At 43.4% G+C, this 27,822-nt stretch overlaps 2 protein-coding genes across 2 annotated transcripts in view; one reads left to right on the forward strand and one right to left on the reverse strand.

The window, feature by feature from the left end:
- Window positions 1-6,690, forward strand: WDR12 (WD repeat domain 12). The gene is made up of 13 exons (XM_078865131.1): window positions 1-389; window positions 1,228-1,322; window positions 1,833-1,927; window positions 2,540-2,646; window positions 2,872-2,987; window positions 3,647-3,801; window positions 4,316-4,361; window positions 4,692-4,780; window positions 4,913-5,053; window positions 5,185-5,290; window positions 5,665-5,797; window positions 6,274-6,346; window positions 6,479-6,690. Exons 1-13 carry the CDS (start codon window positions 349-351, stop codon window positions 6,554-6,556), a joined length of 1,275 nt encoding a protein of 424 aa, XP_078721257.1. The 5' UTR covers window positions 1-348; the 3' UTR covers window positions 6,557-6,690.
- Window positions 6,691-9,648: 2,958 nt separating this feature from the next.
- The window catches only part of LOC144940961 (voltage-gated inwardly rectifying potassium channel KCNH2-like), a 146,327-nt gene continuing 128,153 nt past the window's right edge, over window positions 9,649-27,822 (reverse strand). Inside the window, exons 8-17 of the mRNA XM_078867454.1 lie at window positions 24,758-24,948; window positions 23,433-23,650; window positions 22,191-22,390; window positions 18,788-19,040; window positions 17,000-17,205; window positions 16,602-16,701; window positions 15,825-16,157; window positions 14,063-14,246; window positions 13,043-13,241; window positions 9,649-11,837 (exon numbers count right to left, since the gene is read on the reverse strand). Of these exons, the coding sequence (XP_078723580.1) occupies window positions 11,466-11,837; window positions 13,043-13,241; window positions 14,063-14,246; window positions 15,825-16,157; window positions 16,602-16,701; window positions 17,000-17,205; window positions 18,788-19,040; window positions 22,191-22,390; window positions 23,433-23,650; window positions 24,758-24,948 (2,256 nt within the window). The 3' untranslated portion in view covers window positions 9,649-11,465. The remainder of the gene's footprint in view (window positions 11,838-13,042; window positions 13,242-14,062; window positions 14,247-15,824; window positions 16,158-16,601; window positions 16,702-16,999; window positions 17,206-18,787; window positions 19,041-22,190; window positions 22,391-23,432; window positions 23,651-24,757; window positions 24,949-27,822) is intronic.

A 27,822-nucleotide genomic window follows, 5' to 3' on the forward strand; every position in this document is an offset into this window, starting at 1 on the left:
TGTTCAGTGCCGGGCCCCCTCTTCGCAGCGTGGCGAGCACGTGGGGCGCTCTCACTCATCATCCCTCTCGCCTCTATCACTTGGATCATCATCATCGTCGTCGTCGCTGCTTTACACGTCCACACATCCATTAGCGTATCATCGTTGAGTGAACTACATTGTGGCCGGCCACAGCCTGGGCGTTGAGTGGTATCGCTCATCCCGACCGTCGCGACACGGCTAATCACCAAACTCATTGCCATCATCATCATAATCACCACCGCTCACTCGTTTATTTACGGGCGACCAGAGTCTGTACCTACGGCTGTAGAGGATCGTCGGGATCCCGCTTCGTGTGTTTGCCGAGCAATGGCTCAGGTGCAGGCGAGGTTCGTGACGAAAAATAAAAAGTGAGTACACAAACTAAAATCTGTCGTTCAACCAACAACTGAATTGCGTTTATCGAGCAACTCCCACGTGCTCCCTTACATCCATAAGCGAGGTAGAGACTCTAGTTGGCACAGGCGACTAATGAGAGTGTTTTTAATTATCTAAGGGGGGAATAGTCATCTCAGGACTGCATTGTAGCAGTGTTGCTGCTGCTGCTACTTCGTATTTTTACTGTGTTATGAGTGACTGCCCCATCGTGATGCAAAATCCATTCAAGTCCAATAATATGTGAACGACACGACGAGTAACACGTGAATTAGCAAACGATTTTCTTGAATTGTAGAAACCGGTTCCAGAGTTTGCTTTGTGTTGAGCCGATGCTGTTGAACTAATGCACTCGCCGAAAGCCCGTGTGGCTGAGTGAGATGTGTAAAGAAATACAAACTTATATTGTAATGTGGAGGAACAGATGTGGAAAGGAGACCTCTTACGACTCTGTTTTGTAATTTAAATTGTCCACAGCGATGCTAATGATTATTTTGTGCAATATGAATTGTGTCCACTTTGATAAAAAAAAAATACGTTTTGCCCTCTCTGGCAATAAAACATGCGTTAAATGTTCAAACGTCAAATAGATACATTTTGCAAGGCATTAACCATACGTACTTGTGGCATGACGTGCAAATATATAATCGTTTTGATACTGGCAAAAAAGCTCCTATAGATGTCCGCCTCGTATAAGGCGATCTAAGTAAGAATGCCCCACTATTTGTTGTGAATGGAAAATAGCTTTCGTGTGCTTTGAGGATTCGCATCCCCAGGGCTCATGCTCTCTCTCTCAAACCCCCTTTGGTGCAGGTATGAGGTGGACGCAGTCCCCTTCTCGGTGGTGGCCCAGGCTGAGGTCACTGACCTCAGCAACCTCATCAACAAACTGCTGGAGGCCCAGGCAGGTGAGTCGAGCCCTTTAATCGCAAGGTGGATGCAAACGCATCAATTCCATGTGACATTTTGTGTACCTGCTGTGTGTCCGAGCCCGTATACCGAATACCTTAATTTTGCGCGCACGTCTCAAGCTTAATGTTACTCTGTTTTTAAAGTACTTTGACGAAGCCAAGGGGATGTTGTCTTGTTTAATATGGATGCATATATGTGTGCAGTAGTTTTAATTTACTTGCATGGCGTTTTGTTTTATTCCTTTTTGCCATTTTGGAACCGGTTTCGCTTTGCACGTGACACTATTCTGGTTTTTTTTAGTTCTCATCTGGTTAAATATAAACCAAATTACAAGTCACGCCAACACGCTCATGTGCACAAATTCTAATGCCATCCGATTTAATGGGTGGGGGGGGGCTAGTGTAAACCCATGCAACACAACGATGACACTTCCTACGGATGAATTACACAAAGCACAGTTAATTTGCTCCTCGCGAACTGGTGACGTTATCGAACGTGTGGTGCAGGAGAACACAAGCATGTGGAGTTTGACTTCCTCATCGGCGGGCAGTTTTTGCGGATGACCCTTGGCAAGCACATGGAGCAGGAGGGCATCTCCACGGTGAGCAAAGGATGATCGTGGGTCACAAATCATTTCCATTTAACATTTGAAGAAATAAAACAAAAAATCCTTTTCGCTTAACATTTATAAGTGAGCTTACATATTAAGCTAATGGTCAGAATAGGAAGATATTTCCTCAAAGACACTGGTGTAACCACCAGCCACATCAAAAGATCACCAGGCCGATGCGCACACCTCCTTGATGAATGTAAAATGAAAGACAAGCCACAGTGCGATTGTGATCATGCAACCCAAGCTATGGACATGTAGACAATCACTGTAATCTGCACTACTTCAATGGTGCAATAACACAACTACACAAACTCTCTTCTCAAGCCCTCTCGTGCTTATTAGAACCTGACATTGGCATTTAGCACACACACATATTGCCATACACAAATGTGAAATTTTAGTAGAGGGTATTCTATATAAGCTGTGTGACTCTTCAGTTGCAACGAATCCTCAGTCTGGAGTTGTGCCCACCTAGTAAACTCCCCGTTTGAGTATTGAAACTTGTGGTCCATTTAAGGTGGCTAAGAATGATTACGTGTCCCGAGGAAGTACAGCCAATTGACTTGGAAAGCTGATGTGTCCATATATTCTGTGTTTCAGGAAACTGTGGTGGAAGTTGAATATGTCGAAAAGTTCACAGCACCACAGCCTGAGGAATGCATTTTGCATGATGACTGGGTCAGTGCTGTTAAAGTATGTAATGATTGGTAAGTTTTATATTTTTTCATAGGGTTGGCATGAAGCACAGATTTTTGTTGTTGTATTAAATCTGTTTGTTAAGCCCACTTAAGTGTTATATTTGTGGCAATTTACCTGAACATGGGAATCTTTACAAACAAGGCTGTAAAATAGTTTAACAAACATAACATGTTATGGTTATATTTAGAGTGTTGTGAATAGGAAAAGTGAGCAATATGTGTGCTTCGTTGCAGGATTCTGTCAGGGTCTTACGATAAGACGGGGCGTATCTGGACTACAGATGGAAAGGCATTGGCGACGTTAAGTGGTCACACGGAGGTGGTGAAGGACGTTGAATGGATTAATAAAGGTCTGTATGCAAGTATGCAAAAACAACTACAAATTGACTGTTATTGCATTGCCATTGTAAGCTAATTGTTGACTTGTCAAAGCCAGTATTTTCCTTTTCATACTTCAATTATTTATATAAAATGATGATCATCAATCAGAGTCCATTGTTGCTACCATCAACCTCACTCCCATACGTAAACTGATCTCATCACTCCATTTTCTCGGGGGTTGTCTTCTTGGATTCAATTTCTCCTTTGGCTTCTATTCCATCCGGAGTCACATCCATTGGCCATCACCTTTCTCGTAATGTGTCCTGCCCAAACTCTAATTACCTTTTAAAATGTTACTGCTATGTCTCTGGTTTTGTGTTTGTTCTCTGATCAATGTTTTTCTTTCTCTCTCAGTATAATTCCAAGGGAGGATCTCTCCATGCTACTTTGTGCACTTTTCATTTTTGGTAAAAAAAAATTCGCGAATATCTGTGTTTCTCTGATGGATATTGAAGTGAAACAGTTTCTCTGAGATCTCCTGCTGTCCCCCGTCCATTATTTATTTACCATTGATCTGCCCAGAGTAGCCTTTACAAAAGGGCGCACATCAAGTCCTTTCAATAACACACGAAGTTATCATCGTCACCTGTTAAGATAAAAACAGTCCCATTTTTTGCCGCGTTCGCAGGCGAGGAATCCTGTCTGCTGCTGACGGCCTCCCAGGACCAGACAGCCATCATCTGGGAGTGGAATGTGCGGCAGAACAAGGCGAAGCCTCGTCACTGCTGCCGAGGACACGCAGGCAGCGTGGAGGCCGTCGCTGTGAACAACACGTACACCAAGGTGCCGCCACGCTAATAATCACCGGGCCAGCCGAGACGCACGCACACCTACCTCTTGTCGCTCGGGAGGCATCAACGTGTTCATCTTCTGCTAAGAATGCGAAATGGTTAATGCAATAGATTTTTACGTGGAGAAATGTCATTTTAAAAATACGTTCTGTACATCACGTGTTAGATTTAGAGCGGGGACGTTTAAGTGGATTTGCCAAGTAAAACTTATAGTCGACAACTTGTTTGTGGTCAATTGCTTGGGCTCCTTCAAAATTGGTGGCCATGCCCAGCGTAACGCGGCTGATGATGACAACTACATCTACAAGTTCCACCCCTCGTCTATCCAGTATCATTTGTGGAAACAGAATTGAAACCTTTTACCAGACGAATTGAATAATGGAACCAATAATCAGGGATCGATTATGTTAATAATCACATAGCCCAACTCTTTTTAGATATATTAAATGTCTTAACTGAAGTTGTACTTTTAAATGAAGTCATATTGATGTATTTTATTTTCCCAGTTCTGCAGTGGTTCCTGGGACAAGATGATTAAAATTTGGTCTGCAGGTAAGACATTTTATAAATATTTTTTTATGAAGTGTAATACTGTATGTATATAAATGTCTGAATAAAGGTGCAGCCCTGCAATTTCTCACGCCACCGTTGGCGGAAGGGCCTCCTAGATAATCATTTTTCCATATTGGCCGTAGATCGTTGAAGACGGTTCTGTGTTTGTAATATATATTTATGAAACTTTCCCTTTTTATTTCCATCAGTGTGTAAGGTTGTGTTTGCTTATATCAGAACTAAGCATTTCAATGGTGTTCTTATATCCAGCTTCTACTTTACATGTCGAATAATGAGATACATTGCATTCTTTCCTTTGTGTTCTATAAGTTCCAAACGACCAAGAAGATGTGGTAGAAGAAGGAAGTAGTGCAAGACCAAAAAAGAAGCAGAAGATGGAAAAGCTGGGGCTCACTCGGGTTTGTTTAACTGCTGTGTCTACTAGATCGCTCTAGTTACTCTTCCAGAGTAATACAAACGTTTCACAGTCGCATTTCAACACCGCAAGTCACATCATTCCATTTTTTGTGTCCTTTTATCTCCCCTTGCAGACACCCATTATGACGATTTCAGGTCACAATGAAGCCGTGTCCTCCGTTTTGTGGTCGGAAGATTTGGAGATCTGCAGTGCCTCCTGGGATCACACAATCAAACTCTGGGACGCCGAGACTGGAGAGCAGAAGACTTCGCTAGTGAGTTGGCCAAGAATTCCATTCGAAGTTCATTTTTACTTGAAAATGGAATAGTTGGGCGTGATAGAAATTTGTGCTAAAAATGTTTTGGTTAAAACCTACACACACGTGTTTTTTTTTACTATTTACAGGCTGGAAACAAAGTGGTAAACAGCATCTCCTACTCGCCTCTGTGTAAACGTATCGCGTCTGGGAGCACCGACCGACACATTCGCATCTGGGACCCACGCAGTAAAGGTATTGGCTTTGGGCACGGTATATTCTTGTCTTTGAGTGGCGTCATGCTCATCAACTTGGAGGTTGCTTCCATTGTTGAACATTGTAATATTGAGTTGCACCTCTCAGAATAAGAAAACAACACGATGTGCGCACATAAAATATGTGTAATTGTTTTTCTCTCTTGCACTAAATACCTGTGTGATATTTGAAGACTCGCCATCAAGAGTTGGGGCATCACCTTAGCTTTCACTATGTTAAACTGCTCTATACACTTCTGGATGCTAATTTAGTCATTATACAGGCGTTAGACGACCGCCTAGTCTGCGAGGCAGTGAGAAAGTGGATAGGGAGGCCGCAGTGTTTTAGATACAACTCTTCGTCTCGTTTCCCAGGTGGTTCCTTGGTACAGCTGTCGCTCACCTCTCACACGGGCTGGGTGACGAGTGTCAAGTGGTCTCCTCACAATGACAAGCAGCTCATCTCGGGCGCTATTGACAAGATGGTCAAGCTGTGGGACACTAGGAGGTATGTAAAACCCAGCGGTGATGAGTGGTGCAGCACGGACACGTTTTCTCTTCATCAGTCCTCTGACAAGTGGAAGGTCATTTAATATAATGCTCTCCATCCTGTTTGATATCGAGCTTTCTTCATATCACTGTCATGGCCCCTTTACTTAAAGTTATCAAGAAATATTTGTATGTTTCTTCTGCCTCTGGGCCTCTTTTAAAAACCTTTCCAGAAATTCAGTCATCCAGCTTTCATCTCTGAGAATGTGGCCAATCCACTTTTTTTTCCCCTTTTCTGGATTGTTAATGGCCAAATTCAATTTTGAATACGTGTGCACAACCATTTTTGTACCAGCGCTGATATGAGTTTATGAACACACCTTGTTGCTTTTGCATTAACTTTTAGATTCTCTCATAGAAACACCTGTCAAAGGTGTCATGAAATACATGCCGTGTGGACAGGTTTTATAATCGGCATATTGCATTGTTTTTCAGCCCCAAAGCTCCCCTATACGACATGGCAGCACACGAAGAGAAGATATTGTGTGTGGAATGGGCTGAAAATAATGTACGTCTAGCACAAACAAATCACATTTTACAATACAGTTGAATTTTACGAATGTTCGTTGTTTTGTTTGCAACTGCATTTATCTATCCATGTGTGGCAGCCCTCTGATCATGCTTACCTCGTGTTCCTCAGATGCTGCTGAGTGGTGGCGCTGACAACAAACTGGTGACATTCAACTACTCAGACACCGTCACTGGAGATGGGGCTTAACACGCATTTCTCAACCGCACCAGAGAGGATTTCTCATTTGCTGCCAGTTGTAATTACCACGACGAACTTTTTAATAAACGTAACACGCATTTTGCCGAACTGTTATTTACACCTTTGTGTTTTTAAATGTTTAACATTTATATGCGTAAAAAATGTATGCATCTTAGTGCGATCATAAAAGTTCAACAGCAAGTTACTGGGCAAAGGGTAACTTGCATTTAAAAGTAAATTCATTAAACTCGAAAAATGTCCAATTTCATTATTTTTGGATATATATTTCACTTTACGTTATCTTTAAATATGTTCATGCATATAAAGTACAGGAATCTCCCGCTATACATAACGGATGCATTCATGAGAAATGCTCCTTAACTTGAAATTACTTAAAGCGAACTATAATAAAATCAGGTGTTGTGCCCCGAGCTAAAATTTCTGGAAGAAAAAAGTGACAGTGTCTTGAAATGTACAAAAATGCATATGATTATAGGTTAACATACATTTGAATCAATACAAACACCAGAGATGGTTGAATAACTTGTCTTATTGAGGCCTCTTGTATGTATGCTGAATTTCTTTCGCACTGTTTCCAAACGTGCTAATCAGAGGTGCGGTGAGCGGTAGTGGATTTATGCAGATGAAGAGGCAGGATCGCCTGCCCCTCCATCTGATGATGAAGCTGGAGCCACAAGAATGATCACGAGAAAGCTGGCTCTTCTTGTCTAGCTGTCCAAGAACAAAATGTTTATTCTGCTTGTACAGCGCCTTGAAGCAGTGAATGCCACTGGTTCATTGCCTGTTAACTCTAGAGCTGTGTTATACTGGTAGGAACCTCCTGGTTCCACCAGCCCACAGGGGATTATTGTGTCCGTCCTGCTGGGTGGAGAGGGGAGGGTGGGGAGGGGCTGGGTGGGAAGGGGCTGGGTGGGGAGGGTGGGGCTGGGTGAGGGATGGGAGCGGAGGGGCTGGGTGAGGGATAGGAGCGGTGGGGCTGGGTGAGGGATGGGAGCGGTGGGGCTGGGTGAGGGATGGGAGCGGTGGGGCTGGGTGGGGAGGGGTTGGTCACTCCGTGGTGCCCTTATAAAACTCAACGTTTAACCTACTCACGCCGGCTTGTGCCCACCCTCAATCGGGCATATTTGCGGAATACACCACGCCGCCGTTAACCCTGGCCATTGACCGAGCAATGTGGACATGTCAATTAAGTTATCCAGTTATTGCTAAACCGTTTGCAACGATAGCCTGGGGTATTTTAGCACTGGCCAGCACCTCAGGAATGTCTTACAAAGTTAATTGTGCTTTGGTTTTGCAATGTCCACTGGCGTCGTTTCCGTTGGGTTGACTAGTGTTGAGTTTGCATTTCACATGCAATCTGCAGAACACATTTGTTTCTTTTATAGGTAAGATTCTACTTGGATCCAAAGGTTATTTAATAAAATGGGGGTTGGCTCAGCAAGGGTACCTGTATTTGAGAACACAAACACATTGCATGTTTAGAGTCGGAAGCAAACATCAAACACGATGGGAAAATAATTTTCATCTGCATAGATTTTATTCAGTTACAGTTTTGAAAATGATCAAATTCATTATTCTAGTATGTTTAATTTGTCAACCCTTAAACACAAGGAAAATAATATTCACACCCATTGAGTACGTTGGGAACAAACTGCAGAGGTACCCCCCCTCCCCCACCAATAGAAGTCCAAAAATGTACTTGTTCATACATCTTGTCCGTTAAAAAATATTTGGAAAATTATTCTAATCTCAAAATGTAGTCTAAAATAATCTAAACGTTTGGTGACCTAATGCACTGACCACTTACAGTACAGGAGAAAAACAATGCATAACTTTTAAAGTGCAGATAAATATACTACAAATGATTAAATATATTCAAAGAAATGCAAAATATCTAGGTCTATGTACTGTAATTAACACCTTTTTCATGCGTAACGGTAATGTGCAGTGCAGCATGCATTTTTTATTGGTTTATATTTTAGTTTATCGTGGGTTAAACAAGTCCATTATTTCACCCACTGGACTATGCAGCTTATACTGTATGAACAATGTTATCTTCATATGCACCAGTCACTAAAGATACACACACGTGTGCTACATTTGGTTATTTTTCATGCAATGGCGTTTGACAACAATAAAGGTAGGATTTTAAAAAAATATTTTACGTTGTGTCATTGTGCTTAACATTGGCACTCAAATTGTGTAAATGTTGAATTTTACATTTTTTTACACAAGCTCACAAATGATTTCAGATGGCTCCTGCGTCCGATGGACCATTGTTGGTTTAGGTCAAACGGGGTACAAAACATGTATGTTGTGTACGCTCTCTAAGGGAAGGAGGATGGTTTCTGGAGGAGGTGAATACGTCGCTGAAATGAACTGCATGTGGAAAAACCATTATGAAGCAAACGCCCTTGCATTGTGTTGCATTTTCAAAGCTAAGAAAAAAATTACCAATATAGGAGTCATTGCCCCTATGAAACTAAGATTTTACTCGTTAACAACAAAGCAACATCGTTACACTGGACTTGTGGAAACGTCAACATTTAAGCAGGCAGCATGGAAACGAAAGTATTGCTACATTAACATTTTTAGGACATTTATTTTCCCCCTCGTGACATTTGCATCTTGGATGGAAAAATATGGTTAACTTCAAATTAAAGTCCTCAATTGTTGTGGCAGATTACAACAAAATAAACGAAGTTTAATAAAAAAAAAGATGAAAACAGTATATGCCATGGCTTGTTTATACATGAAGGAAAGATTTACTTCTTGCTTTATTTCGATACAGCATCACCACAGTGTGCAATGGCTTGCTGGTAAAGATTTGTGCTACATTTCTGTAAGAAATATACGAAGTTGGGGAGGAAAAAAAACATTGTGCAATTTTTGTGCATTTTTAGGCTTAAAAAGTCCAACAAAATTCAGTCCCATGTCTTATATTGCATGAAAATAGTGCATTCACTACAATAACCTTTAAATATACAGCACATTACAGTGACATTTGCACAAATTTCAGGATAAAACAATAAAAAAATTACACTGAATGCATCTTAGTACGTGTATCAGTGTACATAATATTTTAGAGAAAAGTTAATTTTGTGCTATACTACTGTGTACGATTTCACGGTTGTGCTGGTATATATCTCTCAGATGTGTTTTCAGGTTGTGCTGCATGTTTAGGAATGATGTCCGATGTTTCGCTGCATGCCCTCTTAGCTGTAACCGATTTGGGCGTACCAAGGGATAAAATGAGCGGTCCAATTTTAGTTCCTAAATGAAGCTCGCAGGATGATGCCGCGGATCGTTGGATTTCATGCCAAACACGCGGTGGGTAAACCAAAAAACACCGAGGGATGTTGATAAATTGTTAATGTTGCATTCACAGGTCATGTAAATTTGCAGTTGCGATTGCTTAATGAGATGATTCAGTATTTCAACTGACGTTTGATTGGGCAAGCTTTGGCGAGTCTGCATCAACAGATGATTTGCTTGCTAATTTGCAAAGCAGGCAAATATCAAGTTATGCAATATGGGTCAAACTTATAACAGCAAAGCAAAGTGAAGTGTTCAGCCTACCGGCTTTTAATTTGTTATTGCATATAATGGATTAAAGCAAGCGACATTCAAGTACACTAACATATGAAGGCATCTAACAGCCTTATGAAGGAGTGAATTGCACAGTGTTGAACGTCAAAAACCGCCAGTGTAAAGAATATAAAAAAAAACTTGGTAAAATAAACCTTAAATATTAAAACCTGTCATCATAAGCATTGCATACATTTGACTGTCACATGTCAGAACGTATTTATGTTTCTAATGTACAGTGAAGGTATGTACATTCATAAAAGTGTGCATGTACTGTATGTTATATATTTACACTCAAGAGTAATTCATGGTTATGCATGGTAGATTATTTTAGTATAATGCATTCATAGTATGTTTAATGCCACAGCAACGAGATTAATCTAGTGTCAGTAATTTACAAAAACTTAACAAAATTAAAACCTCAGCATGCACGACCATAGTTGGAGCGAGGATACGTTTTATTTATTTTGTTAACTTATGGCAAGTATGATCTTCTACTGGCTCAGCTATAAAACACCTTATGGGATGCCAAAGTAGCCGAGTCAATAATACTGATGTGACATCGGGAAGCTTCTCTTGCCCACATTCATACACCATTGACATTTCACTGTCAACATCAAAATTGTTGACATAACAGATCATAGGCCACCATCATCTCTCGACAGTTCCCACAGTTGCTCTCAATATCCTGCCCGTGTAATACATGGTCAGCACTGAAACTTGTGCCAATAGAGAAACAGTGAATACGTACTTTGATATGTTTCACACCACACCAACGGCTTTCTCCAGTTGCCATGTGCTTTCACTTTTGACCTACAAGTAAATGTTTACACTTATTTTTTCACAAATGTCTCTAACTCGCTGAGGATACACCACGAGTGCTGCTCGTCAGCAAAGAGCAGATGATCCGCGATGGCAGATCCTCAGGTGTCTGTGAATCCAGCATCTTGGGTGAGTCGGGTAAAAGTTGTAGTCATCTTTGCTGCATCTGTCTTCGAATGTTTTTGCATGGCAGGATTGTGTGTTACCGTTTTTACAAAAACTCATACACTCGCAATTCACATTCAGCGTTGAGTACCCTCAGCCTGCGACCACATAAAACTATGCGCCTCCTTGCTGAATATCCTGCAAGTCGTACAAAATGGAAGCAGCCTCCGATTGCATTAACCCTGAGCGTGTGGTAACTGGGGAATTACGGCTCAATCCAGACCTTTTTTTTCTGGAGAACTGAGTCGTCGAGGAAGTCGGGATGAAACTAAAAGCAGCTTTAAAAAAAAAAAGACCAAAAAAAAAACATTCCCAGAGATGCTTAGCTCCCTGGAAGACCCGGGTCTGACATGTGTTGCCGCAGCAGCAGCAAGGGGATCTCTGAGGGGTTGGTGGGACCAGGGTCTGGCAGGGATGAGTGACGAGTGGCGCTTGTGTGTGCTGCCACCGTCACAGCCACGGTCGACGCTGCCTCCTGAGCTGGTTCGTTCCCACACTTTACGTTGTCTTGTTCGTCCTCCTCCAGGCCCACAATGAGCGGCTGCTGCTCAGGGTCCAAGAAGGTCAAGGCTATAGTCTCGTCACAAAGGGCATCGGAGAGGGCATCTACCGGTGCCCTGGAATCCAGTGTATTGGAGGCGATGGAATCCTTCGACTTGTGCTTGCACATGTCATAGTCAGAGTGCATGCGACTCTGAAAGAGAAATACAACTTCATGAATTGTGGCATTAAAAAGGAAAAGCAATTCGACAAAATATGAAAGATACAATATGGTTGTCATTCACATTCTTAAAAAAATCAGCACTTAGAACGTGTTGTTGACCATAGTAAAGGTGGAAAAGGGGTAGTCCTGCAATTCCTTGCTCATGCGACTGCTCGCACATGGCCCTCCACCCGAGAGTGAGCACGAGAGAACCCCTCTTCCACACACTAACCAAACGCGTCTTGGAAGAGGTAGGAGTACCCACACTTTAACCCACCACACAAAACCTGCTGATTGACCGTAGTGTACCCATGTATGCCATACATTTCCACTGTACCTATTTTATTCCCATTAAAAAACACTACAGTATTTGCACAAAGCTGCAAGGTGTTGATTTGTAACAGCTGTTTGGGTAGCAGGTGGCGCAATGGTAACACTTGGTAACACTTGTGCCTCACAGCAAGAAGGGCCTGGGTTCGATTGCTGACTGGGGCGCCTTAATATCGTGGAGTTTGTATGTTCTACCTTTGTTCTGCATGAGTTTCCTATGTGTTCTGCGGTTTCCTTCCATAACTAAAAACATATACAATGTAACTGGTGTCGGCCAAACACTCAAAATGTTGAAAAATGACCTGCAAATTACTCCTTTGGGACGACACAGAACATCATCCCCTATCTGGAAAATGTAGCAAGACCATCCTGAAAAACCTAGGCTTTCCTGGGTAAACAATCATAATAAGAATATTTTTTTTTAATGATAATCATGTGTATCAGGCCTCCCCTCCCCCTTTCTGTCCAATGCGTTGGCGTGTGCAGCAGAAACCGCGTCCAAGCCGTCGTCCATCCTTTTGGCCCCGCCCCCCTCCCCCTCTCGATGCGTTGTACGTGGCACTCCGTGCCGTCTTTGAGCCCCGCCCCCCTCCCTCCCGATACGTTCCATTCATTGGCTACCACATTCTAATGAGCTCCCCCCCCCTCTCCTCCCCCCCTCAACTTGCTTTTAAGGGATTACATCTTGAATCATTGCCTCACTTGATGCAGCTAATCCGGCTGTGACGGTCCCACCTGATGACGGAGACTTGTGTTGCCTCCGAAACGTCGTGATTTTTTATTTTATTTTTATTAATTTTGATGTTTTACCTACGTGACTTTACCGAAAAAACCTAAGAATATGATAATCACGTGTCAAAGGTTACCTGGCTGCTGGAGGCAGTGGTTACTTCTGAGTGGGTGGAGACGGCTGTGTGCCCTGACGGGCCAGCACGGTCACAGGCTTCAGAATCGGCAGCGTGATTCGCAAGCGACATGGCACTGTACGCCGGTGGCACCAGCACCGCTTGTCTCTGTAGCAGCTGCAGGATGACCCCGACATCTGAGGCCATGCGTGACTCCAGCCTGTGGCCACCCACCCAAGACAAAGTTACTTTTGTTTAATTTGAAGTTGAAATTAAGTAGTCTAAGCAGTGCCTGGATAGGATGCTGCCTTCAAAGGCCGTGAATATTTTAGCAACCGATCATTTGGCAAGGTCATGCATGTACTGCTGTAGATATATTCATGCCTGAGAGATAGCGCAAACTATATAAAACATGGCTCTGCTTAGAACTTCATATGCATATCAAATATTCATGTTACGTACATTAATAAAGCATATGAAATGGCTTCATGAGCATAAATATTAACATGAATTGGTTACTTAAATGCCCCAGCATCTGAAATCACAGTATATCTTATTTCAATCATTCCAATGCCTTGCAATAGTTTAAACTGCAAAACTCTGCAACAAGGGGCAAACGTGCTACCGCTTGGCCACGTCACCGCTAACTTTAGCGATGTGTAATGAGACCGGGAGCACAATGTGTAACCGTGAAAACAATAACTTTTTTTAATTAACACGATGCACGCTTAGCGAGGACCAAGATACGAAGCAGGAACATGCTCACGAACCAATCCACGCGCAACTCTAACCTTTTACAGTACCCGCTCTCTCCTTTTAAACCATGTGTTCTCCCCTCAAACGTCCCCTTACCCAGAACTCCCTTTGCATTTATCCATCTACTTCCAATTACGGATATCCATCTCCTCCCCACAACTTCGTTGACCTTGCCATTACGTGTTCGGTTCGAATTTCGAACCAACCACTTCGCAGGCTCCCGCTCAGTGGCGGCGAATGGCGCGAGAGGACGCTTACAAATAAATGCGGCTGCGCAGTTTGTACCTGCCGAGTTGTTGCTGCATCAGGTCGAGTCGCCTGTCAAGTCTCTCGTGCGGAACCTCTGTGCGGCCTCCGCCTTCCCGCAGGACGTCCTGCTCGGACACGGAGCGCTTGGGCACCTCCTGGTACTCGTGCTTGCCTTCGCCCCACATGCTGCCCAGCATTGCCGACACTCCCGATAATGCTCCTGCACGGAGGAAGAAATGAGAACCCCCAAAAATTCACACACAATGTATGTCTGTGTTTACATGTCATTACCCATCATGCTCCACAATTATGCAGAATTATTTTGTGTACAATATTTTGCATTTGGATGGTGTGCTCTTACCAAAAACATTCGGCAACCCACCAACATTTGTGTAACAAGCCGCGACTGGTCCAGAGTTTTCCTGTTTAAAGAAATGCTGCTTATATGTGGTACTAGAGGGAAGTACCCGGCGTTGCCCGGGGGAAAATCTATTTCAAAACTTCTCTTAAAAACATAACATATACTTACACAAAAACTAAGCTATTGTAAAAGTCCGGCATGCCATTTGTCTGTCGATTTGTCTGTCAACAAATTCCCGTGGAGAGCCCCCGGGCCTTGCCTAGATTTCCCAGCCGGCCGAGGTGGCACCTTGGCAGGCTGGGGCTGGGCTACTATATCCCCCCACTACCCGCTCTACAGTAGTAGTAACTACAAACTCTACAATAGTATCTACCTACTCTACAATAGTATCTATCCACTCTATAGTCGTATATACCGACTCTATAATAGTATATATCGACTCTATAATAGTACTAACTTCACAAGAGTGTAGTGGTGAGGCCTAGTCCCATGCAGAGCCCCTGGCCTCGCCTAGATTGCCCAGCCGGCCGAGGTGGCACCTTGGCACGCTGGGGCTGGGCTGCTACCCCCGCCCCCCTACCATCCCCCCGCCCGCTCTTCAATAATGTTATCTAAGGTAATAGTAGTATCTACCGACCCTATAGTAGTAAGTGCACACATTGGGGAGAAGAGGACATCACACTGTGAAGAAATCACCTTAGCATTGTGTATTTTTTTTGCTTTTTTAACGCGAATGAGAATTAACCCCCCACCGATCAAGTGTGTGCGTTGCTAGGGCAACCACCACCACGGAGCCAGCTTTCCCGTGCATGCGCAGATGCGTGCTCTGGCGCCACCCTGTGCTTATGAAGGGGAATCAATTGTTAATTTAACTACTTTAAAGTTGACAGATGTGAAATTCGAATAGCGCTTTTTCATCTGGGGGCATACATCGTGGTATCCGTATACTTTTTCGATTCGTAAACCCCACAGTGTCAGTTAAAAACGTCTCAAGGTACCCGCGCAGACAGACAGACACACACACAGACAGACAAAAAATTACTTATTTTAGGTAAGATTACGCAAAACTCCCAAAAGGAAGAGATATTTAGAACTAAACTAAACTATTTATATTTTTGCCACGTAAGGCCTACTGAGCTATAAAGCTCTTTTTCAGAAGCTACCTGGCCACAAATAATAGCTCAACAAAGTGGCTTATCATCCCATGGAAATTTACAGCAGCCAATTACTCGCAACGCATGTTTCTAAATGTGGAAGAAAAAAATGGAGGACCCGGAGAAAAATCCATACAACCATGGGGAGAGAGACATGCAAACTCCAAATATAAAGGTGTCAGGGTCGCGATCGAACCCACAACCTCCTGCATACTCGGCGAGGTAGTTAACATCTTGCCATCATGGCGCCCCTATTCAGAGTAAAAGGAATGGAAATTCTCACCGGAGATGAGGCCTCCTCGGTCCCGTGGCCTCACGGCAGCTGTGAGCGGTGAGCTGAAGCTGAGGTCGGCCGGTGTGATGTCGCAACCGGCGCACTCCGGGGACAGCTCCACGATTCGCGACACTGCCTTCACAGCCTCGCCCCCATTGTTCTTTTCCTTTGCGGCGCCACCGCCGCCGCCGTCGTCGTCATCTCCTTCTCCTTCGCTGGAAGCCGAGAAGGTGGTGGCACTCTCCTGCCGGCCCGGCCCTCGGCGCCCACCTCGCCTGCGAGGCCTTCGCGCCGGCCACATGTCGCTCGCCTTGGCGTCGCCGTCATCCTCGACCCTCTCATCTGCGAATGAGTAACGCGCATGTGCGTGTCTAGAAATCGGTCAAGGAGTGCACTAGTGTAGTCGTTTGGGAACTGTGCTGTGAAGCTGGGCGACCCAAGTTGAATTCGCGCTCACGAACAATATCAGTGACTAATATTTGAGCCAGTTCTGGGCCTCCCTTCGGTCGATTCAACCTATGAGTACCTGGTGTGAGACAAAGGCGGCCGGCCGTGGTGCTGTCTTCCCATCCCCTCGTAGGCTGTGCCGGCCTTCATAGGTGACCGCTAACAAAACTTGCCCTGACAGTTTGTTAAAGGCTATATGGAGGATCTTTGTTTTTGACAGATCGCCCCATATAAAGGGTTTAACATTCAAGATACCTGAAATTAGTGCCATAGCGTATGTTGCCAAATACGTGAATGGAAATATGTGAGTGTAAATTTTTTGAATGAGAGATTTTGTACCTTTTTCTGTTCGACGCCTGAATGACAATTTCCGTTTTCTAAGTTTTCCATAAGCTCCATCGGACTCATAACTCCAAGGGGATCTGGGGATCATTTCAGTCTGTAAAGCCAGAGATATGAACATTAAATGCATCCATTATCTTTAAAGGTACAGTAAATTAATTAACCAAGCAAAAACGTACAACTCAAAACAATTCGTTTACTTATCATTTTATCGACACAGTTGATACTTCACAAATAAGAGAGGATAAAACACACACCCATTAAAATAAAACAGGAAAACTAAATGCAATGTACTGCATAGTTACATACGAATACATATACTTAGGCATGCTAATGTGAAAAAAAAGATATGTAAGTTGCATGCTCTGCATGCGTAAAGTGAATTCATATTTTACTTTTGAGCTTATGTCTCGCAGGTTGAAGGTAATCTCCAGGCTGGGCCAGAAGTGTTCGGAGAATTCCGGGTACATGTCCAGGACCTCCAGCATGTCCTCGCGCACAATCTTGTGCAGGTCACAGTAGGTCAACGCCCGCACGTCTGCACTGGATTTCCCGGGACGCGAGTACTGGTTGACGGGCTCTCCGAAAATGTCATTTTTACCTAATGAGGAAATACAAATTGCTCGCAGTTATCAGGAGTGAAAGGAGAACTTTGGTGGAAAAACGACCCACCCTCTCGGGGTCTTTGTGATGATAAAAAAAATAAATACCCTATAACAAGACGCTCCGGAAAGTAAGACGGGCACTCCGAAATTGTGCTCGGTATCAATAAAGTTAAACAAATGTTTTCACACACACACCTACCGGATTATAAGACGCACCTCCAACTTTTGCATCAACATACAGACGCAAAAGGTGCATTATATTAACTCGAAGTATGTATCGAGTAGTTCTATGTCCTTGGCTTACGAAATAATTTCATACCTCTTTATGCAAGAATAATGTAAGTTGAGCTTCTTTCGCACTGTACGTAGCCAATGGTGCTAATCGGAGGTGCGGGGGAAGGACAACAAACTAAACACAAAAAGCAGTTCTCAATAAATTAGTTTGAAAATCTACATTTAAAAGTGCATAGCTCCAATGGCTTCCTGATATCGGAAGAGCGGTACAGACGGCCGAAGCGCATCCGAAAGTGCACGATGCAGTGGCCGTCTTTGTTCGATGGCTAGCCAAAAGCCGCTGCGAAAATGATTGTAATGATTGTAAATGTGCATAATGCCAAATCTGGCAATGGTAATGCCGTTTTGGAAACGTAACATGGGATAAAAAACAATCGCAATATTGACGTGCTTATTACAGCAATTGCAGTACCCACCAATCATCCAGCAGGTGGCGGTACAGAGCTTGCTCAGCCACAGCATAGACATTTGGCGATTGAAAATGAAACAAATCTAATCTTGGTTAACAAAGACGACCAACGGCAATTCTGGATTCTTAGGGATAACCGTAACATTGTAAACATACTAGTTTCTGTCCAACTACATCCTGGACATCTGTGAAAAAGAGCTTCATAGCTCAGGGGCCGTAGATAAATGACGTCACGCGATTTTGGACGATATTTGACCCCCCCCCCCCTAGTCACACGGCGTCACAAAAAGTCAGACCCCCACTCAAATATGATGTCACAAAGCTCTGCCCCCCCCTCACCCAAAAATAGAAACCTGCTTCAAATCGCTTTAAATTGTCATTGTAGTGCGTAGTTAATGTGGCGCTGCACTCTGACGTTGTAGGAGAAACATTTATTTAAAAGTTTATTTGATTAAGTAGAACGTGTTGTCTCTATTTATTTAAAGTTGCGCATTTTGATGTGACTTCACATTTCTCACCCCCCCCCCCCCTCGTCACACATCGTCACAAATGTCTGACCCCCCCCCCCAGGTGCGTGACGTCATTTATGGACGGCTCCTCATCGGATTCCTCCAGTCTAAATAAAGATTCTAATTCTGACTTAACACACATCTCCTTCGCTCTCCGACGTGTTCGTGTTTTGTAGTTGTACCAGTCTTGGGAGCTTCTTCGCAATCTGAATTCTTCAGGAACTAAGTTCCTGAGAAATATCTCGGCAAGTGGAGCGAAAATGCAGAACACCATGCCCAACAATGCGCCGGGCAATGCAAAAATACATTGTGGGAGAGACATACAGCAACAACTGCGGAAAACCTACACAGCTTAAATCTCCCTACCCAAAATTGCCACCACAATGTCCTCGCGAAGGATCTCGATGGATCCTCGCGAAAGGAAGTACATGGCTGTGATGACGTCCCCGCTGTGGACCAGCGTGTCTCCGGGTGGCGCGTGCGTCGTCTTGAACTTCATGGCCAGGGCACGGAGGCAACCCTTGCTGGCCCCATTAAAGGCCTTGCAGCTCTCCAGCAGCGTTCGGTTGAGGTGCAAACAAATGTCAGCCTGTAGACACTCGGGGAAGCCTTTTAACACCTGCGTAACGAGAAGGGATTTTGGACTACAGTGAGAAAACGGAGGTTGAAAGGATATCAATGAATGCCCCCAAACAAACGTAAATTGCGGCAAAGTCAGATGCAGATACCTAATGAGGTCCTGCACTTATTTTGTGCAGTATAACACCACTAGATAAGTGCAACACTAAGCATGGTAATATGATTCAAGCAAGGATGATTAATATGTATACAGCATATATTTGCACCGATTAAAAATATTTTATGCAAGTTAGCGAATGTCACCACAACGCATTCCAAACATAAAAGCACAGCAAGCTCCAATGCAACCAACATTATAAATGCTTTTGTAATTAAGTAAGTAAATAAAAGCCATATCAATCTCTTAAAATTGCACTGTTCATAATACAAAACTTATTTTCATGTCATACACTAAAATAATGGCATCCAGCATGCTTAATGCACCCACCACCTTCACAGGTAACAACAACAAAGGCGATGATGTCTCCATCATTCAGATGCGGAAACCACAGCGCATGATTTGCTCCACCGCAGCCAATAACAACGCACGACAGCACAATGCACCGCATACAAAATGTCATTTGCAGCCGACTTCAGGTTTTTTAAGCGCCTCTCGAAACCGTGTGCAGAGCTTCACTTTGCATAACTCTTTGACACAGGACTCGAGAGTAAAAAAAAATCACAAAAGAGTTGGTGTGAAAATGAAAATCTCCAAAGAAGTTCAACATTAAAAAGTCAAAAACGTGTCTACTGCGTACAGTTGTCATACGGAGTGGTGTACGGAGTTTTCCTCTCTCCCCCATGTGAGATAATTTGCGCGCCAGCATTCGTGCCAGTTCCTCTGAGACAGCATTGTCATTGCCTTGCACTGTGGTGGTGTGACTGAGATTGGTAGTTTTGTGCTTGACAAGATGGTGCCGCCGGTGCCTGCAGCTTGTTCCACCGCACGTCAAAGCTTTTTCATGAACAGCATCAAAATCTGGCACAGAAACTTGCACTTTGGTCCCTGGAAATTGTGTGTTCAAAAGGCAATTTTTCCACAGTGCTAAAAATAACTGTCTTGCTTTTGGCATTGCTTGTTTTAAAATTTCGACCACGTAAAGATGTTTATCCACGACGTTTGTGAACAACACTTGGCGATTCGTTCACTGAAATAAATCACTGGCATTCTTTCTTCAAAAAAATCATCTTGCATGGCCTTCCCCATGGAAAATCATTAATAACGACTTGGCTCAAAGCATATTTCATTGCTGTTAAAACCAATTAACCATACATCTGCACCGTTTAGGAATGTTGGTCATGTATACACACAACACACCAAAAGGTCATACCTACAGCGAGATGTACAGTAATAGTTACATAATTTAAATGTATTAATGAGCAGTTATAACTTTGTCAAATAAAAAATACCATGCAATAAAAAGTAATGCTAAACAATGTGTAACTTGAATCTACTTGCTAATTGTAACGTCGCCAACTTGTTTTAGGCTGAGGCAGTAACGCAAACTCAGCAGCATACGGCACCAAAGGCAATGAGGCAGGTGGATTTAAAGCTTTACTGCAAAAACCATAGACATCTTTTAAAATATGAATCAGAATTTTCCTTTATCCTCGAGAAAATCCGATGAGCTATGAAGCTCTTTGTTACGGATGTCCAGTAGTCACAGGTGTGACAAAGGGAGCTGGCCCCTGACTCTTCAAACGTTAACTGAGCTTGACTATGTCAACTGCAACATTTATATTGCCAAGTGATTTATGGAAATTGGTATTTCCTGCAGTATCACTATATCCACCTGGCATCAATGTCAGAATGTTCACTTAATTGCTGCCAAAGACTGCACTCATTGTTGACTGCCAACAATCCAAGTAAACAGTGCTCACGTGATCGCCATGTCTTACACATAGCAAGTCATGGACAGGTGTCTCAGCTGAGTGGTTAAGCAGCGAATTGGTTCTGCTGCCATGAAGCTGAAAGATCCTCGAGAAAGTCCACTGCATGGTTGGCGAAAGGCCCCTTACTCTTGAAGGACGGAAATATAGATTACAGGTAGGGATGTGTCTGTGCATGCATGCATGCTTTGGATTACACAGGCATAGCAGGCATCAGGCATCACGACGAGGAAGGTTTCTCAATCAGGTAAGGAAACAAGCAGGGCCCCTCCTTTGTAGTCATAACTCTTTCCAGCAGACACTTGTGAATGTGAGAATGGAAAATACTCAGTGGCAAAAAAAAGCCTTAAAAATAAACCTTAGGCCAATGACAAGGTACCGACTGAATTGCACAGGTCCATGAAAAAGCTAAGTTGTGGACCCTCTTGCATGGAAAGAGTTATAGACATTTATTCGGTTTGCATTTATTACCTCCTGTAGATATTGCAAAAGCACGTCCATGAATGAGCAGGGAGGTGGAGGAAAAACGATGGCCGGGTTAAGCACAAGGTCACTTGCAGCCCCCGTGACATGGCAAAGCAGAGCAAGAGGAATGGTAGGCTAATGTGCCTGGACCGGAGGATAGACACGCAGACATTTTGGCCTTGGCACAAAGACTCGTATTGCTTCACGCCATCCACTGTGCATCAATGACAGAATGCATGTTTTATGCCATTAGATATATGCCAGTGCAGTGAGCATACATTACATGATTTAACCTACGGCTAATATGAAAAACGTGTATGGTTGGACACATGCCGAGCAAGAAAAAAAAAAACAGGTATGACGAAATGTGTTGTCGTGACAAATGCATAACTAAAAAAAACACTCACAATGGCTAACCGGTCAGGTAACATCAAATGAAACTTCATTTGATAGACGCTACCATCCCATGTCTGCGACATTGTTCTACAACGCACTCACTCGTAAGTGGCGTTGAAGAGGGAGAACCGCAGGAAAGTTCATTGTTAAAATTCCATGATCCCAAAACAACAGGTCGGCAATGGCGCTGTCGAAACGGCTGTTTGTACGCTCATCACAAAGCATCGTGCTTCTGAAGGGAACATTGCGTGTGTCCCGTCTCACCACCCTCGCTCTGTCTATCACCCACTCTGGCACGGTCGGCAGCTGCGACGCGAGCACACTGGGACCACCAGCGGTGCCACGGGAGCGAGCTCTGGCTGAGCGATCGCCCCCCCCCCCCCCGCGGCCGTAGCCATACCATGTTCATGTCGATTCCATTGGTGTAGGACCAGGCGTGCTGGAAGTACTCCTCCAGGCGCTGCCGCAGTGGGTTGGGGATCTGGTGGAAGCGGATGAACTCTTTGACGCGCAGCATCTGCGTGTGGTAGCGCGCCGTGCCCGAGTACAATCGCTGTATGATGGCCGATACGTTACCGAAGATGCTGGCGTACATGAGGGCTGTGCATTATGGAAACACGTACAAAGACGCGCACACACACACCACTGCCATTAGTGGGGGTCTGGCAACACACTCGCCATTCCAGCGAATCATCATGAGATCCGGTGGAGCTAAGCCAAGAGCTTGGCAGGATGGAATAAGAAATGAATGTGTACCCTGCACTTAAAATGCCGTGCTGCTGCTGGTACGATATTTATTTTTGTTTCAAAAGTGTTTTGTTCTTTCACAGTTAAGAGCTATTCGCTTCGTCAAAAAGTTCCCAAAACATGCTTTTACCGGGTATTTCATAAGTCATTCATGATTGAATTTTGGGTCAAAGGGCATGAGTAAAATTGCGTTATACACCCACCTCCAAACAACAGGCAATTAATAAAGTTGTCACGTGAACAAATGTGCCAGTTTACTGCTGCTTCAACACACTGGTATTTTGTAGAGAAATCCACAACATATAACTGTTGGGTGTGACGATTTCTGTTAACTGCCTGATGATGCTGGTCATAACTACCAGCAACATGTCGTCCAGAGCTCGCTGATTCGATCTCCCAGCGCGAACTGGTGTCCGCCCAGCAGTATAAATGAGTACTGTACACCACAGTTAGTCGATCGCAAGGTCACATGTGGTGGAGTAAAGTGCGAGTATTCACGCTGCAGCCCAACTTGCTAATCCAGTTGCACCCACCGCTCTTTCTGGACACATGTGCCCCGAGCTGCGGCAGCATCTGTCAATCCCAGATTGGTCTCTTCAGCCATCTTCGGACCCACAGATAATCCAACTTTTCTCGGGAAGATAATCATCCTCGATTGCCTATGATGATGTTGAGTATTCCCACCTCTCACCAATATGTCTGGCCAGTGTACAGCAGTAGGACGAATACCCTTCTAGAGAGTCTCTCTCGAGTCTTCTCTTGTGGAGGTCCCTCCACCAGCAGTGATGTGAGCAACAATTGCAGGGATGCATCTGTTACCTTATTAAATTCACAGCTTCATCAATAATGAGCACTCACAGAGGCGGGGGGGGGGGGGTGAAAGCGTTTAACTCACATCCAATGAGCATGACGCAGATGGAGAAGATCTTTTCGTAGTTGGTGTTGGGCGACACGTTGCCAAAGCCCACACTTGTCAGGCTACTGAAGGTGAAGTAAAGGGCTGTGACGTACTTGTCCTTGATGGAGGGGCCTGAGGATGTGTCTGAATCGTTGTAGGGCTTTCCAATCTGGCCACCCAGTTGATCCAGCCACCCGATGCGATCCTTCGCTAAACTGCGAAGCAAAAAGGTACAATCCACGTATTTCACGCTGATGGAAAGTAACATAACCTGTATATTTTCACACTCACAAGGTAAACAACAGGACAGGCTGCGAAATGGAGTAGCCCTAAGTGGAAAAAAGGAAAAATGGTAGTCTTTACTTTGGTGGTATCAATAATAATAAAAAAAATTTAAGTGGTTGGACGAAGTCACTGGAGCTATACACTTTAAAAATCTAGATTGAAAACTCGTTTCTTTAGAACTGCTTTTTATGTTCAGTTTGTTGTCCTTCCCCTGCACCTCTAATTATCATGGTAGGTTATGTACGGTGTGAAAGAAGTTCAACATTACCAAAACGTAAACGCATTGTCTTCATTAAACATTACTCTTTATCAAAGGTTAAGGCCTTGCAGATTCAAAGTTAGGCCTGTCCTGGTTTTAATCGGATTGTCCTCTTTGATGCAGCTCTCCTGGGAATGTGTTAGTCTTCCTGGGACATTAAAAGTCATGTTTTTTTGTCAGTTGTCTGCCAACTGTAATACACCACATACGACAATGCCTGTACATGTAGTTCTCCACTTCGTTCCCTGTTATGTCCTGGATTGTTTTGTACCTCTGCGGTGGAAACCCGAATCCCAGCACTGCTACATTTGCACATTTCCATTTCCATGGCAAACAATAGATCAACCTTCAAGATTTAGAGAAAACTGGAAAAAGACCATTTAAGATGACTTACCTCATCAGTTTTGGAAAAATGAACAATCGCCAACTGAGACGCAAACTCTACAGTCATTAATATAATAACTTTTACTGTGTAGAAACAAATATTGAATACCCATGACCACATGCATGAAGTACAGGCAAAAAGCTGCCACAGTAGCATATTAAAGGTACACACAAAGGTACACACGCACAAACTTGGGTTACCGATCGTTTGAATTATATATCTCTGCTCAGGCCACAATGAGTGCACTTTTCCATTGTTTCTTTGTGTTCCTTATTTTTAAAGAAGAGACTTGTCTGAATGAGAACAAACAAAAAAACACCTGGAGGTCCTTCCATCTCAGTAGCCAAAGCCAGACGGTGCGGTTAGAGAGGTATTGTATGAGGGTAATGTTACCTGTCCACGGGGCGTTCCATGTTTCCAATGGCATACCAGATGCAGGCCAACCAGTGCGCGATGAGTGCAAACGTGCACATGAGCAGCACGAGAACGGCCGCTCCATACTCGGAATAGCGGTCGAGTTTGCGCGCGACGCGCACCAGACGCAGCAGCCGCGCCGTTTTCAGCAGCCCGATGAGCGTTGTTGTCTGCGTTATGTGCAAGCACAAACAACAACAACATGCATAATTTGCCACTAAGTAGTGGTGTTTGTCACCACAGTGCTTGCGCCAGGCTAGGTGTACATGGAACTGACGCAGGTGTTATGGGTTAGTTTAACACGTAGGCTTTCGCGACCAATATAATCCATAATATAGGTATTTTGGGTTAGATCGCGTAAATATATAAATGTGTCGTTAAAACCCGCCACCACCCGACACAGCCAACTAGTAATATCTGGTACAAAAGATGTATTACCGAAGCTATCAACAGAAGGTGTGTACAGGATTAACAGCACGTGTGGAAAATGTTATGTTGGGCAAACAGGACGAATGATCAGCACGAGACTAAAAGAACATCAGAGAAATATTAAATACTCCCAAATACAACTGTAAGCAGTAGCAGAACACGCGTGCCAACAAGGACACTCAATTAATTTTGATGTTGAAGTTCTGTGCAAAACTAGCTACCACTGGCCAAGACTAATTCGAGAATCCATCGAAATTTAAATAAATAAAAATAATTTAAACAGTTCGGATAGCTACCGCCTTAGCGCTGCATGGAAGCGAATCGTCAAATAATACATTGTTTAAATGCATGCCTATGAAGGGCACCATACTTCAATAGGGATCACTGTTGGTACGGCTATTTTAATAAACACAATAGACAGGAAGGACAAGATCAAAGGGCTCGCATAATGCACATGCAGAAGCGTGGTCACCACATCTGCGCCTCTATATAAGGAACAAAACAGTTAGACTCCTCCACAAATCTGGCTGTCGCCTGATGAAGCTAGTTGTAATTACTGACGAAACGTCGTACTCAGTTTGTAAATGTTGTGACTTGGCTCTCCAACAAACCGGTGTGCTGTACTAGTGACGAATTGGTCACGTTCTGTTTACGTGACAACCCTTACTAGTTGGCTGTGTCGGGTGTGGTGGGTTTTAACGACACATTTATATATTTACGCGATCTAGCCCAAAAAACCTCTATAATGGATGTTATGGGTGAACTGATTGAGATGAACGGCAGATGCACCATCTGTGCTCCCCACTGCACCAGCTTGCTATATTTTAGCCACCGGGTGCTCTGCACGTTGTTGTGAGCATCGCTCCTTCGGCCTACATTGTTGTTGGGAGGGCGAATGCCTCGCAATCGAGCACACATGTACATCCATACACATATTTATGAAAATATATATAAACATGATTTTTTGTTATTGTTGTAAATATCATAATTGTTACATAATTTTGCGAATCAACTGATTTGCAGTTAATTTTGAATGAACGGGTATTCGACACTATGCTTAGTTAACATAATGCTTCTCTTTAAGCCGCTGCTCTTGGGCTTTTGCAGTTCTTCACGCGTAATTTACTAACATCAAATCCCCACGAAATTCCAATTATACTTATCTGCGCGTAGCATTACAGCCTAAAATCCACGTCACATTAACTATACAGAACAGCTTGAGCACCATGAATGATTCCACAAATGCCCAATTGCGCAGATAAAAAAAAAGTTATTAAAGCGAACTCATCAAAAAAGCCATTCTGGTACCGAGCCAAAACGTTTCAATCTGCTCTTATTTGGTTTAAAATGTCCCATTGGTTCTGAAAATGTGAAAATCAGCAAGGGAAGGTGTAACTCATCAGCATTTAATAGAGGTGTAAGTATGTATCACGGAGGGTGCGGGAAAAGCGGAACACGTGTCTAAGTGAAGTGACGACACTAGCCAGCAGTCATGACAGGTTTAAAACGTATCTTTTTGGTGTTTTGCTGAGAGAAGGCTTCTGCACACGGTTAATGTAAAAAGAAGTGTGCATCACCGGCTGGTGTATCCATTTCTAGATAACCCCTGCAAATGCCAAAGACCTCCTTATATTTGGTTTGTTGAAACATATTAAAACTGTATGACCTTCTGACACTCAGAACACGGATGGCAAATCCAATATATCATACGCTGTGCTGTTCATAATGAAGTGAATTACACAAATTAATAATTCAAAAGAGATCACTGAGCTGCTAATAACTTACTGGCCTCATATATATCAGTTATTTTGTAATATATTGAAATAAATAAATAAAGGCAATTAATTAGTTTATTAACACAACGTATCTCATGTTTAAAGTACTGTACAGGACAGTCTCATTACAACGTGTACAATGGATTTCTGTTTGCTTAATTGTAACATGAATAATAAATTATGACGAATATATTTCCAGGGCCAAATATTGTACTTCAATGGGAAAATACAATACACAAATAAGCGTAACCCCTGTCAAGCCAGTTCAGGGTTGATGAATTCGGTAACCTTGAATTAGTCTTGCAGTGTTATTTTGTGCTTGTACTAATGTAATGCCATTGATTGAGAGGTGGATGCAGGCAGTCTGTGTGCTAATCAGGAACGCTATCGCAAACATAAATTACTCATTAATCATTAATCAAGTGAAGCATGATTACTTGCCTACACTCCAGGTAGTGTTCCAACGTCAAACTACGTGTTAGAGGCACTAGCCAAACATACTTACCAAGGCACATGAATTTGAAAAGCTATCCAGCATATATAGATTTCTAAAAGTCAAATTCTTGTTACCCATCCTCCACCCTACTAAACATTTGTGATTCATCATCATCAGCCATGATCTATCCACTGCTAGATGAAGGCCTCGCCAAACCGTCACCATCTCCAGTGGTATTGCGGTGTGACAATCAGTGCTGTACCATTCGGCTACACATTTGTAAAAATGTCTCGCTCCAGATTTGGTTTAGATCGATGTGCTGGGAGCTCCTTCAGGAGCTTCGGAAACTCATAAAGTTCATGTTTTATAATTTGTTGAAACAGATGAGAACTCAAAAGATCAGG

This window comes from Lampetra fluviatilis, chromosome 2, assembly GCF_964198595.1.
Source record: "Lampetra fluviatilis chromosome 2, kcLamFluv1.1, whole genome shotgun sequence".
NCBI lineage: Eukaryota > Metazoa > Chordata > Hyperoartia > Petromyzontiformes > Petromyzontidae > Lampetra > Lampetra fluviatilis.

Coding starts and splice junctions, on each gene's coding strand:
- WDR12 (XM_078865131.1), top strand. CDS start 349: ATGGCTCAGGTGCAGGCGAGGTTCGTGACGAAAAATAAAAA. Junction 1,928..2,539: donor AGCAGGAGGGCATCTCCACG/GTGAGCAAAGGA, acceptor TCTGTGTTTCAG/GAAACTGTGGTGGAAGTTGA. Junction 2,647..2,871: donor GTTAAAGTATGTAATGATTG/GTAAGTTTTATA, acceptor GCTTCGTTGCAG/GATTCTGTCAGGGTCTTACG.